This window comes from Mauremys reevesii, linkage group 10 (assembly GCF_016161935.1).
Source record: "Mauremys reevesii isolate NIE-2019 linkage group 10, ASM1616193v1, whole genome shotgun sequence".
Lineage (NCBI taxonomy): Eukaryota > Metazoa > Chordata > Testudines > Geoemydidae > Mauremys > Mauremys reevesii.
In genome coordinates, this window is record NC_052632.1 from 29,084,798 (window position 1) to 29,106,167 (window position 21,370).

Genomic DNA, 21,370 nt, shown 5'->3' on the forward strand with positions numbered 1-21,370 from the left:
TGGCACTCTCACTGAAGGACTGTCTGGATATGTGGACTCTACTCAGACCCTATGCCACCAGCACTCCCAGCTATCTCTGTGACACCACTGATTTCCTGAGGAAGCTACAATGCATTGGTGACCTTCCAGAAAACACCATCCTAGCCACCAGGGATGTAGAGGCTCTCTACACAAACATCCCACACACGGATGGAATACAAGCTGTCAGGAACAGAATCCCTGATGATGCCACAGCACAACTGGTTGCTGAGCTCTGTGCCTTTATCGTCACACACAACTATTTCAAATTTGATGACAATATATATCTCCAGATCAGCGGCACCGCTATGGGCACCCGCATGGCCCCACAATATGCCAATATTTTTATGGCCGACCTGGAACAATGCTTCCTCAGCTCCCGTCCACTCACGCCCCTTCTCTACCTACGCTACATTGATGACATCTTCATCATCTGGACCCATGGGAAGGAGACTCTGGAAAAATTCCACCACGATTTCAACAGCTTCCACCCCACCATCAACCTCAGCCTGGACCAATCTACATGGGAGGTCCACTTCCTAGACACCACGGTGCAAATAAGTGATAGTCACATTAACACCACCCTATACCGAAAACCTACCGACCGCTATGCCTACCTTCATGCCTCCAGCTTCCATCCCAGGCACACCACAAGATCCATTGTCTACAGCCAAGCACTGAGGTACAACCGCATCTGCTCTAACCCCTCAGACAGAGACCAACACCTACAAAATCTCCATCAAGCATTCTCAAAACTACAGTACCCACACGAGGAAATAAGGAAACAGATCAACAGAGCCAGACGTGTACCCAGAAGCCTCCTACTGCAAGACAAACCCAAGAAAGAAACCAACAGGATTCCACTGGCCATCACATACAGTCCCCAGCTAAAACCGCTCCAATGCATCATCAGGGATCTACAACCCATCCTGGACAATGATCCCACACTTTCACAGGCCTTGGGTGGCAGGCCGGTCCTCGCCCACAGACAACCTGCAGCATATTCTCACCAGTAACTGCACACCGCACCATAGTAACTCTAGCTCAGGAACCAATCCATGCAACAAACCTCGATGCCAACTCTGCCCACATATCTACACCAGCGACACCATCACAGGACCTAACCAGATCAGCCACACCATCACCGGTTCATTCACCTGCACGTCCACCAATGTAATATACGCCATCATATGCCAGCAATGCCCCTCTGCTATGTACATCGGCCAAACTGGACAGTCTCTAAGGAAAAGGATAAATGGACACAAATCAGATATTAGGAATGGCAATATACAAAAACCTGTAGGAGAACACTTCAACCTCCCTGGCCACACAATAGCAGATCTTAAGGTGGCCATCCTGCAGCAAAAAAACTTCAGGACCAGACTTCAAAGAGAAACTGCTGAGCTTCAGTTCATCTGCAAATTTGACACCATCAGCTCAGGATTAAACAAAGACTGTGAATGGCTTGCCAACTACAGAACCAGTTTCTCCTCCCTTGGTTTTCACACCTCAGCTGCTAGAACAGGGCCTCATCCTCCCTGATTGAACTAACCTCGTTATCTCTAGCTTGCTTCTTGCTTGCATATATATACCTGCCCCTGGAAATTTCCACTACTTGCATCCGACGAAGTGGGTATTCACCCACGAAAGCTCATGCTGCAAAACGTCTGTTAGTCTATAAGGTGCCACAGGATTCTTTGCTGCTTTTACAGATTCAGACTAACACGGCTACCCCTCTGATACTTCACATCAGCTTGTGCTTCTTAACGGTCATCAGGAGGTCTTCATATGACCCAACGCATTGGGTGATGATGTTGCGGACCTCTTCATTAGTAATGTGGTTGAAGGAGGAGATGCCCAGGATTTTACAGAAGTATCTCATCTCTACTACCTACATTTTCTGTTCAAGATCTGCCATAAGGGTCCATGTCTTGCACACATACAGAAAAATGGGGATGACCAGTGCATGCAGCAGTTTCCATTTGGATTCCAGGGAGATGTTCTTGTTCTTCCAGATTGGCTTTAACTTTGCCCCGTTGCTGCTGTTTGCGCAGTTCTTGCCAGTATTTCTGCCTTTGATCCTTCATCAGTGATGATTACCCCCAAATACTTGAACTGTTTCATTGTCTCCAGCTCTTGTCCACTGACAGCAATATGTGAGCTGATCCCATCACGTTTGTTGGTCATCAGCTTGGTTTTCTCTACACTGATTTCCATGCCGTATTTTGTGGAGGTTTCATCAATCATTTCACAAGGTTGGCAAGTTCATCTTTGCTACCTGCCAGGCCGTTAGTGTCATCAGCAAACCAAAGATTTGAGATTGTTCACCCCACCTCCTCCCCAGTGCTGACTGTGCATATGTAATCTTCTAGGGCATCAGTCATTATGCGCTCCAAGTAGATGTTGAACAGTGTAGGCGAAAGAAGGTAGCCTTGCCGGACTCCAACAGTGGTACAAAACCACTCTCCTATTGTGTCATTGATGAGAACTGCACTGCTGGCCTTGGCATACAGTTGTTTAATGAGAAGAATAAGCTTACGACCAGCATTGTACTTCTTCATAGTTGCCCCAAGAACTTTGTGCTATATTCTGTCAAACGCCTTCTTGAAGTCAATAAAGATGTGGTAGATGTCTTGCTGATGTTGGCAGTACTTCTCGCATATAACATGAAGACTGAAAATCTGTTCTGTGGTACTTCTTCCAGCATGAAAGCCAGCCTGTTCTTCAGCAATGATATACTCCGCTTACATGTTCAATCTGTTCAATATGACTTTCAACATCACTTTGCTGGGATGGCTAATTAAGCTTATGGTCCGATAATTTTGACACAATTGCAGGTTGCCTTTCTTTGGCAGAGAGATGATTAGTAACTGTGTCCACGTGGAGGGACACTCACTTGTCTGCCAGATCTGGTTGCAGAGCTTGGTGAGTACATCTATTACTATTTCTCCTCCGAATTTCATCAGTTTGGCTGGGATGTTGTCAATATCTGTAGCCTTTCCATTCTTGAGTGATATCACAGCTGTCTCTATGCAGTATTGGAAAGTCATCCTCCTTTGTTGAATCTGGGCTATCTAGGACATTAGGATCTCCATTTTCTGGTGGTTGTATAGATTAGAGCAGTAGTTTGTCCACCTATTGATGATGTCCCTTACTTCTGTAAGACTGTTCCCTTCTTTTTCTTGAATTGCATTAGCTTTGGTCCATCTTTCCTTTGTCAGATCTTTTACAATCTGGAAGGCTCATTTGCTAGTTTTATTATTGATACACTCTTCAATTTTAGAGCGTTGTTTTTCGATCCATATTTCCTTGGCCACCTTCACTGCTTTCTTGATCTTTCTGCCAATCACTCTGTTTTTATCAGCTCCCTCAATGCTGTTCCTGTCTCTCTTGAGTTTTAATGTAGTATTTTAGTATTTCATTTGTGACCCAAGGTTTTGTCGTCTTATGGTGTTTCCCAAGGATGTCCATTGCTGCCTTATTCATTACAGCATTGAAATTGTTGGTCATTGTTTCTACGTTGACATGTTTGTCCTTTCCTCTGTATTGGCCTTCTTCTGTTATTACCTCTCCAAAGTTCTTCCATCTGACCTCACAGATTCTTAGGAGGTGCCTGGTGTATTGTTCATTTCATACGTGAGTTCTTTCAACCTCCCTATTTGTTTCAGTGCTCTTACATTCCATGCGGCTATGGTGATGTTATTTCTTCCACGAAACCTCTTTGTTGGGGTTACACCAGTAGTATACTTGTTGCGTATGCCCTGGTGGGAGACAGATGGCGTGGTCATTATTAACCCGGGCTGCGACCAGTTTGGTATGGACATGGTTGACTTGCTCATCATATGGTGTGTCTTGGGCAAATTTCTAACCTGGCAGAGCCCATCCCTCTCCATGCAGCCCCCTTTTAGTTGTCTCTTATGACATGCAGGAGGAGCAGTGGGCCTATTCTGTCCCTGGACCCACAGGGGAACCACTGCAAAGTAGTTTTCCTTAAATAGAAGTGAGGCCCTTTGCTTGATGACTCAAAGGGATAACACCAGACTCTACAGTCCTAACTTTCCAGAGACATGGTGGTTCCCATTCTAAGGTAACAAAGAATCCTGTGGCACCTTATAGACTAACAGACGTTTTGCAGCATGAGCTTTCGTGGGTGAATACCCACTTCTTCGGATGGAGATGTCAAGGAAAATGCAGAAGAGCTGGTACCTCTTTCTGATCATGCCAGAGTAAAGGCAAAGCTTACTGTCTATCAGATTTTCACTTTGCCTTTGTTTCCCTTTAGTAAGCAGGCATTATTTGAAAATTTTTACATCTTGTCTCAGATGTCTGTTACTAAACCTGGGCACCAGGCCAAGTCATCACTGAATCTTGTACAGTGTGGGGATCTGATTCTTCATTAAATGTTTTTTAATAATTTGCTTATGTTTTATTCACATACAGTGGAAATCATTATGTTTTGGGCATTCAAAATTAGACTGGACAGAGCACTGGAAATGTACTGAAGGAAACAGTCTGCACTTGCAAGAAGATAGAGCAGCTCATACACTGCAATAGCCTTTTTCCATCTCTAAGTATTGACAACTCTTGGCATTTTTTTTGCCAGTCAGAGGAATTTGTCCAGGGCTGGAGCCAGTCTTATTATGACATGAGAAATTCCACCCCTCTTTTGAATTTCAGCTCCGCCTTGGGGGAAAACCCTCTAAATGGCTGTCTTCCCCATGGCCCCAGCTCCTGCGGAAGAGCAGCCAATCAGAGCTGCTTCAGGAAGCAAACAGAGCTCTTCCCCCCCCCCCACACACACACACACAGGAGCAGACACCATTCTCACAAGAGGGGAGGAGAGAGCAGAGAGCTGAAAGAGCCCTGCTGTTCATGTTGGCTCAGCTCCCTCCTCCCCTCTCTCCTGTTAAGAGCAATTGGACAGCTCCTCTCTGCTCTTCTCCATCCATGCACCCCTAGGTCTGGGAAATTAATAGATAGAGGGGGATAGACGGGATTTAAGAACCGATGGAGCTGCAGAAGGAGCAGATATGAGGCTGGAGAAAAGAGGGGATAATTGATTGGCGGCACAATTTGGAGTGGGAGGTGTCAGAACAGACATGGGGGCTCGGGACAGAATTGAGGGGGATGCAGGCACAGAACTGATTGTTGGGCAGTAGGATGGGCAAATGTGGGGTTGCCAAAGATGCTGAGGTGTTGTACAACAGTTTTAAAAGGAAATAAAGTGACTCTAAAACACCCCCAAAATACAGAGCAATTAAATATAAATCGAATCAGAATTAACTATTAGACAATTGATTGCCATATCTTTTACAAATATGAAAATGATGTTCTCCTTGACCTGTGTATTCTCAAGCAGCATTTCAAATGGATGTACTAATACAGTGTAAGACTCATTTCTCTCCTTCATTAATGCCATCTGTTTTGAAACAAGGCTATATACACACTGCAGCTTATCGGTATAATTTATGTTGCTCAAGGGTGTGAATAAGCCACACACCCACGAGCAACGTAAGTTACACTGACTTAAGGGCCGGTGTGTACAGCGTTATGTTGGCGGGAGACGTTTTCCAGCCAACATAGCTACTGCTGCTGCTCATGGGGGCTGGAGTAATTAAGTCGACTAGAGTGGTGTAGCTACATCAATGCAGCTCTGTCGTGCAAGCATAGCCTAAGATAGACAACAGGAAGTAAACTAAAAAACAGAATAAACAGGATGATGATGATGATACTTGAATAATGTTTATTTCTCATTACAAGTAAGATGATTCCCCCATGTCAAGATGGTTCCTTCATATAAACAGAATGAATATGAAGTATACATTTTTCCAGAATGTCTTTTTGTGGCCTTTCATTTTAGTGAAACTCTCCTGATTCTGAATTAGTTTAAGGTTTAAAAGAAAGTTACTTGAGTTCACATGTGCCACATATGCAGTCCATTTATGTCCAGGTTCTGCAGATCTAGGAAGATAATTAATTATGTCTAATGTGCATGTACATTATTATGTGCCTCTTACAGCACCACCTTTGGTTTTATGACAAACACTTTGAAATAAAGTACTGTATTTGCTCAGTTTCCTTAAAATATTGTTTTCCCTTTCCCATCATTTATCATGTGTTAGAAATAATTTGAAAGACTTTGAAACCAGGCTTTCATCCCAGATAAATACTCCTTTTTGTTGTGTGACATATACAAGACTTAGGAATTTAATGATGCTATTCTGGCAAATTAGGATCTTAAACAACTTCCTGAAACAAAACACTATCATTAAAGTGCTAATGCAGGTACTGCTCCCTTTTTAAAAGTGTTCCAGTAATTTAAAAAAAAAATGTTTTTGATCTATGAAGAAAATTGATGCACCTGTTTTTCCCCTTCGCTGTTTCATTAGGATTTGTGAGAATTAAATATAAACTTATAAAATATTGCATTTATTACAGTCTCACAGTTAAGGTTGCATAAAAAAATTCTGTTTTGCAGGGTTTTTACTTCAGTTTCTCACTCTTTTTGGGAACCCTTTTATGTAAACATGTCATGGGGAATTTGAACCAAATTTCAGCTACTAATTAATGTCTGTAGAATGCTCTCCAATGTATATATAATGTGTGTGGAATGATCTCCTATATGTATTTTGTGTTTGTATGCTGTTGGCTGAGCAGTGACATCAGAGACAATCAGCCACTCACCACTCAATCCCTCCAATTCATTTGTAAACTTGGGGAGAGTCACTATTGCTATGGTTATCATGGCAATAGTTGCCTTTGGTAACTAATTTACCTCAAATTACCATAATGTTATTACAGACAAGGGTCCTAGGAGGACCTTGTAATGAAAGCAGAGTGGGTTTGGATAAACTCCTGTTCTGCTTGTTTGCGTTTGTACTATAATAAGATACAGTTTCTTTTCAAAGAGTAATAGTTAATTTCCTCAAAAAGGGTGTGCCAAGCTGTCCTAAGGTGATTCAAGAGCATGAGTACCAACCTAAGGGCAGATTCTTACAATTCCCAGATTGCTTGTGAGTTCCATACTTAGATTTCATCAACCAAGTATTAAGTGTAAACTCCTCAGGCACTATAACATGGAGTGCCAGAGTGTCCCCTTGGGTACTCCGATCTATCTTGTCACCTAGGCAAGTTTACCTCTGTGATAGATAGTCCCTTACATCATGAAACACAATAATATTCAGGTTACTCCAGCTCCTAAAGGACCAGTCAGTTACCGCAGGCCAGTTGTATCTTAGATTTCATGCCAAAGACAATGCTTGTAGCCAATCCTATTTTACATCTTTAGATAGTTTATTGGAAAGGAAATGAGTTATTTACAAGGTTAAAGCACATAAATATACATACACACAAATGATTTCCAATCTTAAGTTTTAAAAAGTAATAGAAGCTTCTGTAATAAGCAAACTCTATATGTTTTCTAGGGCTAACCCAGGCTAAACACTGGGGATCTCTTGGCTATGCCTAGAAAAGAGTCAAGAGTCCAAGCAGCAAATAAATACCGTTTCTCCTTGTTTAGGGGGTTTTATCCCTTCCTCCCTTCTGCTTCAAATTGTACATTCAGCTGGTGGGAGGAATTCACTTGCATGTCTCCTCTTCATTAAGGGGAGAGTTGTGAACAATAAAGTATTTTGTCTTCTTTGATGTTCCACAGTAATTTATCTGGTGTGGGGGGCCTTCCTTGTGGGGCAGAACATAACACTTGCAGTTAGAGGCCAGCATTTCACAGAGGCTTACAATGCAAATGCGCAAATATTATTTTACAATATGGGACACCGATGTTTACAAGTGAGACTAATACATGCAGCAACTTACAGTAATTCAGTAAAGTGTAAACATGTTGTTATAACTCTAATTCCTTTTTTAACAATATTAACATACAGGTGAACCTGTCCGTTTCCAGCTATGTGTTTGTCAGTATTCACATGAGGCCTGGGGACTTTGATATAAACTTGCACCTAGTTTGCCACCATCACAGGGTTACAATAAAATAAGATACAAAATTACAGGAGCTCCTTTCCATGTATATTGTTTATCTTTTCTTTACAAATTGGCAGCTATGGCTTTTGAAAATTTATCTTTTTAAAAGGCAGGAAACTACCCGTATATACACCCTATTTGGTATTGTTATAAACTTTTAAAAAGTCATTTAGAAGGTCCTCTAAAGCTGAAGTTTCATTAATAAAAACCACATTTTGTTTGACTATAGTTTTAATTAGTTTCAATATATTGGTCAACATGACACTGAAAAGTAAAATATGGAGCGCTACAGAGATTACAAAGGCAACAAAATATACACTGAAGACAATAAATGTGTAAGGGCTTCACTATTTAAAAAGAACATATATAAAAGATTTTTGTAACTTTAAAAAAAAACTAAGGAAATTCCCAAACAAAAAGCTTTGTATAACAATAAAGTTGCTTTCATCAGTAAAGTAACCCATAAAAAATAGGAAATGCAAAGTTAAGAATTAAAAAGTATCAAATGGTTGCATAGTCAAGCACTCTCAAGTTAGAAAATGCCAAAATTGGTGCTGTCTACTGGGACCCTAACAGTATCACAATGGGACTCACTGGTATCTGGTAGTGACCAGTGGGAGTTTCAGCTGGCCTGACTTGTTCAGTGTACCCCAACTCACTAATGTCATAACCTGTATCTAAAAGGTGTCAAGATATCAGTAGAAAGCAAATCACATACTGATCATTACTACTATTGTGTGGTGTATGTACGGAACACAAATGCAAGATTACAAAAATATTGGGAATTATGTTCTTAAAGTGTGTCTGCCAGGCAAAGCTGAAGTTATCCTACCCTACACACAAAGGAATTTGGGTGTACCAAGATACATTGAGACAGCAGGAGTGTATTTATATAAAAGGTAAACAAAACCATAACACTAACAAGGTGAGGAGATAACCACTCAGAATCATGGCTTGTAACCCTTCTTTCTTTTATTTGGCATGACTTAATGCATGTCCTGTTGTTAATAAACTTGTTTTATTTTAATCTAAACCAACCCAGAGCTGTATTTGAATTGAAGTGATTGTTAACTCCAGTTAATGTGGCAAGCTGCTGGGTACTGGCTTGGAGTAAACAAACCTTATTATTCCTCTGAATGGTCCAGGAGAAGGCTAGACTTTGCAGAGCACACAGCTTTGGGAAAATATGGGAGTTGAGGGTGGTGAAATCACATAGATATTAGTAACCAAGGCAGGTAGATACCAGTGTGTGGCTGGGGTGTAACAAGCAGGCTGCTGGAATCAGAGTGCTGAGGCAGAGCTGCTTAACATATAGACACTCAGTACATGCTTGTCTGCTGGCTCTGTGTTCCAGGGTTACAGGGCAACTGGTGGCACAGCTCCTCACCGATCTGAATTGTCCCCCAGAATGTGACACCCAGGCAGCTTTACTTTGGCCCTCATATGCATTATGATATACTCTTTAATTACACAATCCTGTATTTTACACAGGACCCCTGTCCATTCAGTGCACAGGACGGATCTACTCTTGGGGTGAATCAGAGTTGTGTAATGAAGGAGTCTGTTGTCTGTAGCATGGGGCACGGGTCACTTGCTGGAGGATTCTCTGCACCTTGAGGTCTTTAAACCACGATTTGAGGACTTCAATAACTCAGACATAGGTTAGGGGTTTGTTACAGGAGTGGGTGAGATTCTGTGGCCTGTGTACATAATGGTCCCTTCTGACCTTAAGTCTATGAATCTATGTATTAATCTGTATGACCTCTGCCTCATTAGTTTCAGAAATTGAAATGCGAGTAATGAATGAGGGGGGACTGCAGGAAGAGAAGGGATGGTCTTGTGGTTAGGGATTTGAATACTCAAATGGGATCTGGATACTCAGATTCTCTCTCTGCCTATGACATTGAGTTGCTATGTGATGCTTGGGAAGTCACTTACATCAGACTTTTCATAGATGGTCACTTCTTCAAAAACAAGAGGACCAAATTAAAGGTTGCATAGGCAATGTTCATTCTGACTTTACCTTACTTGAGTGGTTGACTTTGCAACCTTTCAATCCTCAGCTTTGCATTTCCTAATTTATATAGCATCCTTAGCTAACATTAAATGAAGGCTTTTTGTTTGTTAATTTAGATAAATTTCAAACTTAGAGGCAAACCTGCAAATCCAAGATAGCATTGATATAAGGCAATGGTTTGCTCTATCTGGATTTAATAAACTGGAGTTAAATCACTTTTGTGTTTCTGTATTTGGAAAAGTGCAGGATTCATTTTTTTCTGAACTCATTTATACAACCAGTTTGAAGAATTTAAATAATTCTTAGTAGAAGATGAATATGACTTCAGCGAAGTTGACACAATTCTAGTTTACTTCCATATGTAGGGTTTGCAGGAACCATTAGCCGTTTGTATACACACGATACTTACACGTGCATCCAGAAGAAAATACACTGTACAAGAGTTTATTGCATTTTCTTTTAATTCAAGGTAATTTGAAGACATGGTTCCTAACTGATTCCTATCAAGAGATGCTGCTATTTAACTGGAAGAAATTAGCAATCTTCTCTTGGGGGAAAAATCATCCAGCCAAAATTTTGAAAAGAAATACAAAAGAGTTATTATAGCTTTAATAAAAAGGGAAGAAAACTCAGAAAATATTGTGGAATAACTAAATTGTTACCAGACAGAATTTCTTGCAAAAATTTAATGAAGTGTACAAATGGCTCTTTACATTAATCAGAATTATGATCAGAGAGCTCTGATGCTTAGTAAGAGACACAAGATCACAAGATCACAAGATTACTGGCACAGCATCGTACATCAGATGATTCCTTCCATTCTGTAATTGCTCAGTGTATCTTAGAACTGAACTATGATTTTCATAAATAGTGCTCTACAGAGTCATAGAAATGTTGGTCTGAAAGATCTTGAGAGGTCATCGATTTCATCTCCCTGCACTGATCCATTCTGGCCCTTTGTCAGAACTGGACACTTTTTTTTTTTAAGTCAACATGTTAGCAAATTATAGATAGCACAGGGTTTGTGACTGTTACACATATTTTACACATATTTGCAATAAACTGAATCAACTGTTAATTGCTGTTAGAGGCCTGAAATGATCCGGCTACTTTGCTCTGATTAGGACACATGTTTGACCCTGTTTTATTGCTTATAGGTAAAGTAATGCTCTAAAGGACTACTGCAGATTTCATTGTCATGATTTATTTCTTCTTACCATTGCTTTTCTAGTTATAGATAAGTTGTTATATAGACTCAAAATTTACCTAATGTGAGTCAGGTTTATTTTTCAGTTTATAAATCTCTGAGAGATGTGAGTTTGGTGAAATTGCATGCAGAGTTACTTAAGTGAGCAATCTTAGTACAAAACTCTGATTATTCCCTAGGTTTGAGACTTCAACATATTTATGGTTAATAAATGCTAACAATCCAAAAACTAATGCTGTCAGACAAGGAGAGCTGCGAGGGAAAGTAGTAAAGATGACTTGCCTTAAAGCAGTGTGTAATGCCTCTCTCTGTCAGCCATCTTGCTGAAGCTATTAATGTGTATTATTGGTATGAAACCTGACATCAACCATAATGTACTGATAGTACAAGATAATCCCCTGGAACAGGCTTATTATAGGACTCCTGCATCCATGACAACATTTTAACTTGCAGTATAATAACTTATTACTCTTGCAAGTTTTGAGGAAGCATTTTTATTGTTCTGTGGTTGAGTAGTATCTGCATTTAGTATCTGCATCCTGAACAACATTTCTGAACGCACAACATGCCAGTACTGTGTATATGCTGTGGCAAAGTAGCTTCCTCTCCTCAGCAGGCTCAATCCTTTTTAGCCTTGGAGACACCAGCTTGGGCAAGGCAAATCCTTAATGGTAGCACAGGGGCCAGCTGTTCCTTTCCCCAGTCCGTCCCTTGTGCTTGTTTTCCTTCCCTCCTGGGAAGGTTCAGGGTCTTGCTGCACCCAGCCTACTGGCAGCTTCCCTGCTTCCCTCAAACCCCCGCCCCCACTTCTGCACCTTTTCACTGAAGTGCCTCCCCTATATTGCTCTCTCTTAGGATTCAGTTTCTGTTAGTTTATTATTCTCCAGCTGTACAATAGACATCTTCTTTCCTGATCTTAGCACAGACACTGTTTAGAAACTATGTCAGACTTTGTTTCTCTTTAGGCTTGTAAATGTTTTTATTACAGTAGTTTGGATAACTTCTTTCCAAGTTATCTGCTCGCCTGACTCCAGACATTCAGTCTTCCAGTAGAGGATTACAGTAACTTGATGCTTTTGTCCCTCTCCTCTTGTTAACCTTTCTAAATTCCACTTTGTGTAGAGGAGTACTTATAAGATGGAGTCCCGTCTATCAGGTTATGCCATATGGTCTCAATAACGTTATTGCTAACCAGTGTGCTATATATCTGTAGCCTTCCAATACATTGCAAGGACTATCAAACTATGCAGTCTCAGATGAAGCTTTTATTATTTTTTCCTAATTTATACATACATCCAGTATGCATACTCTTACAAAACTTTTTGAAAGAGGATTGAGTGGTTCACAGACAATAAGGCATTTGATACAATTCCACATGGAAAATTATTAGTGAAATTGGAAAAGATGGGGATTAATATGAGAATTGAAAGATGGATAAGGAGTTGGTTAAAAGGACAACTACAGTGGGTCATACTGAAAGGTGAACTGTCAGGCTTCAGGGAGGTTACTAGTGGAGTTTCTCACGGATCAGTCTTATTTAACATTTTTATTACTGTCCTTGGCACAAAAAGTGAGTGTGCGCTAATAAAATTTGTGGATGATGCAAAGTTGGGAGGAATAGCCAATAGGGAGGAGGACTGGAATATCATACAAGATCTGGATGACCTTGTGAACTGGAATAATGGAAATGGGATGAAATTTAATAGCGCAAAGTGCAAGGTCATGCATTTAGGGACTAACAAGAAGAATTTTTGCTATAAGATGGGGACTTAACAGTTGGGAGTGTCAGAGGAGAAAAAAGACCTGGGTGTATTGGTTGATCACAGGATGACTATGAGCCATCAATGTCATGCGGCTGATGCAATACTAGGATGCATCAGGCTAGATATTTCCAATAGAGACATTATACAAGGCACCAGTGAGACCTTATCTGGGATATTGTGTGCAATTCTAATCTCCCACGTTTAAGAAAGATGAATTCAAACTGGAAGAGGAGCAGAGAAGGGCTACTGGGATGATCCAAGGAATGGAAAACCTGCCTTATTAAAGGAGACTCAATGAGCTTGGCTTGTTTAGCCTAGCCAAAGGAAGGCTTAGGGAAAATATGATTGCTCTCTGTAAATGCATCAGAAGGATAAATACAAGGAAGCGAGAGGAGTTATTTAAGTTAAGCACCTATGTGGACACAAGAATAAATGGCTATAAAGTGGCCATCAACAAGTTTAGGCTTGATAGTAGGCAAAGGTTTCTAACAATCAGAGGAGTGAAGTTCTGGAACAGCCTTCGTAGGGGAGCAGTGGGAGCAAAAAAATCTAAGACTGGGCTTGATAAGTTTGTGGAGGGGATGGTATGATTACAATGGCATGTGGCCCATCAGCAACTGCCTGTAGCAAAAATACCCAATGTCTGTAGACAGGACATTAGATGGCGAGAGCTCCAGTCTACTACAGAGAATTCTTTCCCAGGTATCTGCTTAGTGGGTTTTGCCCACATGCTCAGGGTCTCACTGATTGCCATATTTGGTGTTGAGAAGGAATTTTGGATTGACAGAGACCCTGGTTTTTTGTTTTTTTTTCACTTCTCTACAGCATAGGGCACGGGTCACTCGCAGGTTTAAACTAGTGTAAATTGTGAATTCTCTGTAGCTTGAAGTCTTTAAACCATGATTTCAGGACGTCAGTAACTCAGCCAGAGGTTAGGGGTCTATTTCAGGAGTGGGTGAAGTTCTGTGGCCTGCAATGTGCCGGAGGTCACAGTAGATCAGCAGTTCTCAATCCGTGGGCTTCATGAAGTCTAATTAACACACCGTTGCAACCCAGCTTTGTGCTAAAGGATGCCAGGCCATGCGGCATGATCTGGGTTCCTGGCTGCCCAGCCCGGCGCAGCAGGGGTTCAGGGTTTGGGGCTGCCAGCTGGCCCCACAGGGTCGGGCATACGTGCGGCCAGGTCCAGGGTCAGAGCAGCCGCATGGCCCCACACGGCAGGGTCTGGGGTTCCTGCCGCCTGGCCCCCTACCCAGGGCTCCACTCTGTGGAGGGCTCTCTGGGCGAGAGTTGCTGGGCAAGGGGTCGGTGGGGAGTCGGGGGGGGCAGGGGGATGTGTGCTGTGGTTCTCAACCTGCGGCCCACAAGATAAATAGGTTGAGAACCACTGGACTAGATGATCATGATAGCCTCTCTGACCTTAAAGTCTATGTGTATATGAGAAACAACTCTATATGGCAGTGAAATTCTGGATGTCTTTCCCTTTGATTTCATGCTGTTACTGTTGTTTTGAAGGATTCTAGTGATACATTAATTAAGAACCAAAATATAAATGTGTACATGTTTTCTCCAGTATTGTTCCAGATACCAAAGAATTTTAATTTTATTATCCTTTCAAGTCAGCTACCGACCTCTTCTGCCTTTTGGTCCCGACCTCTCCTTTGGTCCAGGACTTTGCCTGTGCTGTGTTAACTATAGCCCGTTTGATTGAATGAGCTGCTGAACTCTTGAGTCTGTCATGTCAGCATCGCACCCCAATGTTGGGGTGGAGATGGCAGCCTTCATGGGGCCCAGTCTGTTAAATGAGAATTCACAATGAATGCCATCAACTTGGCGACTGAACATGGCTCAGCGATCTCCCGATCATCAGAGCAGCAACTCAACAACTCCAGTGTTCCCCTTCCACAGGTTGTAGAAGTACGGCTGGCACCAGAATTGGTATGGCTGGGAGGGCTCAGTACAAGGAATCTGCTCAGCACTACTGCAGTCAGTACACAGATGCTTCCATGGCAACATTCACTGCTCTCAACCTCGGTGCAGTGAGACACCCAGGTACCACTGTTCACTTCGGGACCGATACTGCTTCTGGCACCAGCATGTTTAGTCCTAATGGTGTTACTTCCATTGGTAGCGCCACTTTCAGCCTCATTCTGGGTGATGGATGAGTCAGACCACCTACTTGCTCCTTCTGGTCTTGCCCCACTGTTATCTCTGCAATCCTGAGGTTCCTCTCTGTCTGAGTTGAGGTTGTCATCCTCCCACTCACCATCACCTGACCAGCACTGACGGCTGCTGATGGAATGTTACGGGTACCAGGATTGGCACATGTCTCATGGCTGGGGTGGAGGTCCCTGACCCCATGTCTAACGGTCACCGATGCCTTATCTATGTCAGTGGCCTCCATGGAATCTGTGGGATGCTCCTCGATCGTGGAGGTCCTGCTCTTTGTCTCATTCATAGGCAAGATCACTGGCCAGGTCTGCAGTGGTGACCGTAGATCCACCACAGACCCAGGCACTGGTGGTCCTTCCTATGGAGCCTCCAGAGTTGTCCTGTCCAGGTCTGTCAGCCCTGGAACAGGATCTGGCTTTGACTCAGTTAAGGGCCTCGTCTTCATTTCTGAACAATGCTGTGCTGCCTGGCTCATCCTCCCCTTCAGTACTGGAGGATTCTAAGGCATACAAAGACCTTTTGCAGCATGAGTTGCTTCCCTTGGTGTCTAAGCAGAGTTCTTGCAAGAGAACACCCACAAATTGGTGGACAATCTCTGTGACATTTCCATATTGGACATTTGCAAGGCTGCTACGTGGTCATCAGTACATATGTTCATGAACCATTACACCATAACCACATCTTCAAGGGCAGATGCAGGCTTTGGTAGAGCAGTCCTGTAGTCCCTGTTTACATAAATTCTAAGGCTCACCTCCTGGGTCAAGGGATATTGCTTGAGAGTCACATAAGTGGAATACATGGCTGCATCCACTCAAAGAAGAAGAAACAGTTACTTACTGTAACTGGTTCTTCGAGATGTGATGCAGATGTGTACTCCGTAACTGCCCCTCCATCCCCTCTGCATCAGAGTCACATGTCCAGGCATTCAGTGCGAAGGAACTGAGGGAATATTGGGGCGGCACCACCTCATTAGCCAGTCGAGGGGCTATGGCTATGATGCACAAGCGTTGCCCCTCTACAGGTACTGCTAAGCAAATTTCTCCAGCTCCGGTGCACTGGGCACACACACACTTAAGTGGAATACATATCTGCATAACATCTCGAAGAACCACAGTTACAATTAGTAACCATTTCTTGCACTTGTGCATGGATGCAAAGCAGCAGCTTATATGAGATGCGTGTCAATGCTTGCTGCATATTAGGGGAACGAGCACTTAATGTTTTTTTTAAACAGTTAGATGAATGAAAACATATATCATCCAGCTGAGAAGTGACAGCAGCATCTCTGGGTAAGATCATAAAAAATAAACAAAGAATGAAAGCATGGCACCAGTTTGCTTGTAACTTTAAAGATAGTGCTTTCTAAAAAAATCTACTGACAGATAATTTCAATGAGGGTCTTCAGTGAAAAAAATCACATTTCAGTACCAATTAACAAGAGATTTTTCTCACTAGTTTCATAATACTTAGTGTTTCCCATTCTTCTGTAGTTATATATTACATTTATTTTAATACACACTATAATATTTTAATTTGGTGATTATTGTTTATCTTGCTTATAACCAGCCAGGGATTATATAAAAGGTATAATGGTATCTAATGTTGTACATTAATATGTAACATAAAATCACATATTAACAAAGTACATTTCTTTATGTTACAAATAGCAACTTAGATTACTAACACTAAAATTTGCTTTTCACTATTGTTGTTTGTTTATCATCACTTTAATTTTCAGGGTCTCAGTTATTAATATTTGGGTTGCAAATGGAATTTTGGGGTGAGCTATTCATGGAAGATCACGTGGAAGGACTTAAAGGGTTTAAACGAAAATAAATGGCAGTCAAGACTAGTGTCTGCATTGCGTTTCTTATGGTGTGAAGCCCAGGACCTTGTAAGATTGAAAAATGTTTCATGTAAAATGTTTTATGTTATTCTTTAAAATGTATAAAATGTTGCCATCCATATGATTATTTGATAAGATGGAAGCACTTTAAAGGCTAAATTAATTTTTCCCCTTTTGCCTTTTGCAATGAATAATCAATGGACTGGGTTTTTTGTTTTTTTTTCCTCCCCAGATAACCTTTTTCATGCTACTGTCTGCAGTGTGTGTAATGTTGAACTTGGCTGGTTCCATTCTCTCATGTCAGAATGCTCAGCTGGTAAATTCCCTGGAAGGCTGTCAGTTGGTGAGTAATGAAAACCCAACTCTTTTAATAAGGGCAAAGGCTTTTCTTTTTCTTTTTTGGCAATCATAAAATTATCAGTTTAATTCCTGTCATTGCATGTGTCTGTTATTTGATGCTGCCTTTAAGCCTAAAAACATGATTATTTTGTTGGAAGAAACTTTAGAGTAAAAGTGCTACAGTCTTTAAGATATTGTTTCCTCAAAACATATGCTGTTACATTAGAAATGTGTGCTTATGCTGCAATAATATAAAGGAGACACCAATACACAAAGGGTGAAATCTTGGCCTCAGTGAACTCAAAACTCCTGTTGACTTCAGCAGGACCAAACTTTCAGCCAATCTCTTCTTCCTCTAGTCAATGGAGTTTCATGGGCATGTTGTTAGTTATGTTTCAGTATCTGTGCAATAATATTTTGGTTACCAACTTTATTACTACAGTCTGCTTTTAAAAAATCGTCCAGTGTAAATACATTACCTATGGATCTAGTCTGATAGCATAGAGATTCATAAAAATATGAATTTATCAAGCCATGTATACTATGACTTAATAAAGTCATATGGTGTGCAGGTATATATTAGATTACTGTATGCTAACCCTTCAGCGGGGAAAAAAAGTATAGATCACCTGTAAGAATATTTGTGACAACACTAATAAGGTATTAAGAAATATATAGAGCTAAATTAATCCCAGAAGTAAACGCACTGATTTAAAGAAGATGAGGGGGGAATAACACAACTTTTGTCATGAATGTTGATGGTTCTTGGTGTCTCCAGGAACAAGTCAGATTATTACCCTGGTCTCTAGAGAGGAGGGGGTCTTCCTTGTCGTGGCTGTGTCAGCTCCTTAATACCACCAGTGTTTCAGTTACTGAAACACTCTCCTCTGGGCTGTGCCATCACTAACTTCACCTTGCAGGTTAACAATAGGTAGACCCCAACCCCTGGGTGCCTATGAGACTTACCCCCTTTGGAGAACAAACTCTGGGCCCTGCCCAACAACCCTTCAGATGCATCACTATCCATAGGTCCATTGAATTGTCTCTGTGCCTAGTGGCCTGTAGAACCATAGGAATCATAGAATATCAAGATTGGAAGGGACCTGAGGAGATCATCTGATCCAACCCCCTGCTCAAAGCAGGACAAATCCCCAGACAGTTTTTTTTTTAAACCCCAGTTCCTTAAATGGCCCCCTCAAGGATTGAACTCCCAATGCTGGGTTTAGTAAACCAATGCTCAAATCACTGAGCTATTCCTCCCCCCTTCAGTATGTTTCTCCTTAAGTATCTCCTGGGGAGATATTATTTTCCTTGGAATCTGCTTAGCCCTAGCCTGCTCATGGTTGCTGTCCAGACTCTACCCATGTTTCCAGCATGGCCCAAGCACCCACAAAGCACTTCCAAGGTGACTGAATGAGGATGTGCAGCTGTCAAAATACCCTCTTCCCCACCACTCTCCCCCAGTTCTTTCAGCATATAGGTATATGGTGTATATGTGTGTATGTTTATTTATTTATATATGTGTATATATAAACATATTGTGTATATAAATTCCCACAGAAAACAAATTAACTTAAGAGTTCATGTTGCTTATATATTTCTTCACAACAGCACCAACATTAGCAATCAAGCTAATGATCAATTAAGGTATCTTGCTTGGAGGTTGGCCATTGTTTTGGATATGCATTAGCTTTCTCAGCTGCACAGAGACACTGTTGCCCTTCCTAATACACACACACATTCAATAATATGATCATCAATTTATGCATCAAAGAAATAAAAATCACACTGCAAGATACAATATTAACTCTGACCTTCCTGTTACATTATTGAATCATTTAATGAGAATTATAATCTTAAAGTTACAGAGTCTTATCTCCTCTCCCTACTCCATCCATGTAAACATCATGGATAAATGAGAATTATCAGGGAGATAATCTTAATATCTCTGTGTACTGTATACCAGATTGAATACAAAGTTGATTGCACTTAGACTTTTCTTACCTTTTACAAGCTTCTACTATATATTTACTTTATGACTTTTTAAAAAGATTAGATTAGCTATTCAATTACTCCTTCAGTTGCACTAACAGGTCATCCCTAAGATAATAAGAAGTTAAGGGAGGGGAACATGTCCTCCTAATTTCCCAGTGGTTGCATTTATAATCCCAACTCATTCAACAGATTCACACCAGTTCCGTTTGGTGCCTCCCACAGTACTATGTGATTGAGCAATTTTTCTTCCTTAACCATAATACTCAGAATAATGACACAGAAGACCATGCTAATTATTTAATCACAGATATAAAATACAACTTGGTGCTGATTCTTGATAACTAGACATGGTTTAAATGTTCATATTTGGACATTTTTTGACAAAAAGGGGGAAGTGGAAAAAAATCCATTTTTTTATCAGTTGTAATTGTCAGGTCTTAGCATCATGTCATGCCTTATTTAAAGGAAGAAAATCTAATTGGCAGAGACTTTCCATTCCCCTAAGTATTCTGAGGATTGTTTGATGGCCTTTAATAAAACAGAGCTCAACTATTGTTCTGGTGATCCATTCTGGTGCTGCACCTGCCTGTAGCTATCTTTCTTTCTGCAGTGACTTCAGTTGTTTGCCTGCAAATCTCCTGGCCATATCATCATACACATTCAGTGCATATCTTGGGTGTTATTTGGCATTCTGGCTCACACTTCATACATGTCCTTCCACTTTCAACTCAGAAATTCAGTGCTGTCTTTCAGTAGTCGCTGCAGGTGATGAATAGCCATACTCATGGTACAATTGCCAAAGAATGAACTATTTCCTTTCAGTCGTGTATTTTTCTTGCTATGACTTTGGTATCATTTGCCATTCGTCTCTCTCTCGCACACGCCAAGAGCATTTGGGGAACGTTATGTATGTACTTTATACAATCAAAACAAAACACAATCCTCCCCACATAGCTTTAATTTAATTCTGTGTCTGACTCATGATTTTATGAGTAGGTTCTTTATGCTAAGTCAGAATAAAAACATGGAAACAGAATGTACAAATATGTGAACTGCATTTATTTTAAACAAATAATTGAATAAAATAAAATAAAAAAATATTTTAAACAAATAAGCATCATTAGACCCAATCCTCCATACCTTGCATGTCTGTTTCTCTGATTTAAGTTTGCTTGGTATGTATCAGGAATTTGATAGCCCAGGCATGGGACTCATTTGAAACAACATGGTTTATGCTTTTTAGGAGGGCATATTGTAAATTAGGGTGCTTTGTGCCATGATTGGCATTCTGAATTATGATTCAGGGAGCAAAATTAAATTGAAGCACAGCTGAGTGTTGAGCTCTGAGAGCCTCCAACGCAAAATAGACAGTCACCGATCAATTAGATTATATATTCCATTAAAATAAATTAAAGCAAATTTGTTTTAAACAAACAGTGATTATTATTAAAATGAAAATTATTAAAATGGCTTGGTGGTAGTGAACTTTGTCAATAACAACTTGAGAACTAAGTTTGTGTTTTTTAATTGTAAATATATCAAAGAGAGAGGCAGTTCTCAACCAGCGGCCCAGGGCCCTCGGGGGGGCTGCAAGGACGTTTCAGGGGATACGCCAAAATGAACCAGAAAGGAGGACCAGCGTTAGACATGCTGGGACCCAGGGCAGAAAGCCCAAGCCCTGCTGCCCGGGGCTGAAAGCTGAAGCCCGAGCAACTTAGCTTTGCAGGACCCCTATGATGTGGGGCCCTGGGCAGTTGCCCTGCTTGCTACCCTCTTATGCCAGCCCTGGCTTTTAATTTACGGGATATGCAGAGAAACAGTTGTTGTGGCACAGGTGGGCTGGGGAACTTTTACAGCATTGGGGGGGGGCTGAGAAAGAACAAGGTTGAGAACCCCTGATTTATCCTTCCTTGAGGGGAGATGTTCCTTCTTGCCAATGTAACTGTTATTGGAGTTATAGCTTATTATACTAAGAGTTTTAATATATGTTGCCAGGGCCACTTCTGAAACCTGATTATACCTTTATATGACTT

The 21,370-nt window shown here is 41.1% G+C and overlaps 1 protein-coding gene across 10 annotated transcripts in view; it reads left to right on the forward strand.

Moving 5' to 3' along the window:
* Nucleotides 1-21,370, forward strand: part of FAM189A1 (family with sequence similarity 189 member A1) — a 424,039-nt gene that overhangs the window by 248,954 nt on the left and 153,715 nt on the right. For all 10 annotated transcript variants that reach the window (XM_039491769.1, XM_039491768.1, XM_039491766.1 and 7 more), the window contains one exon: nucleotides 17,236-17,346. In XM_039491769.1, coding sequence (XP_039347703.1) covers nucleotides 17,248-17,346 — 99 coding nt within the window. In that variant the 5' untranslated portion in view covers nucleotides 17,236-17,247. The remainder of the gene's footprint in view (nucleotides 1-17,235; nucleotides 17,347-21,370) is intronic.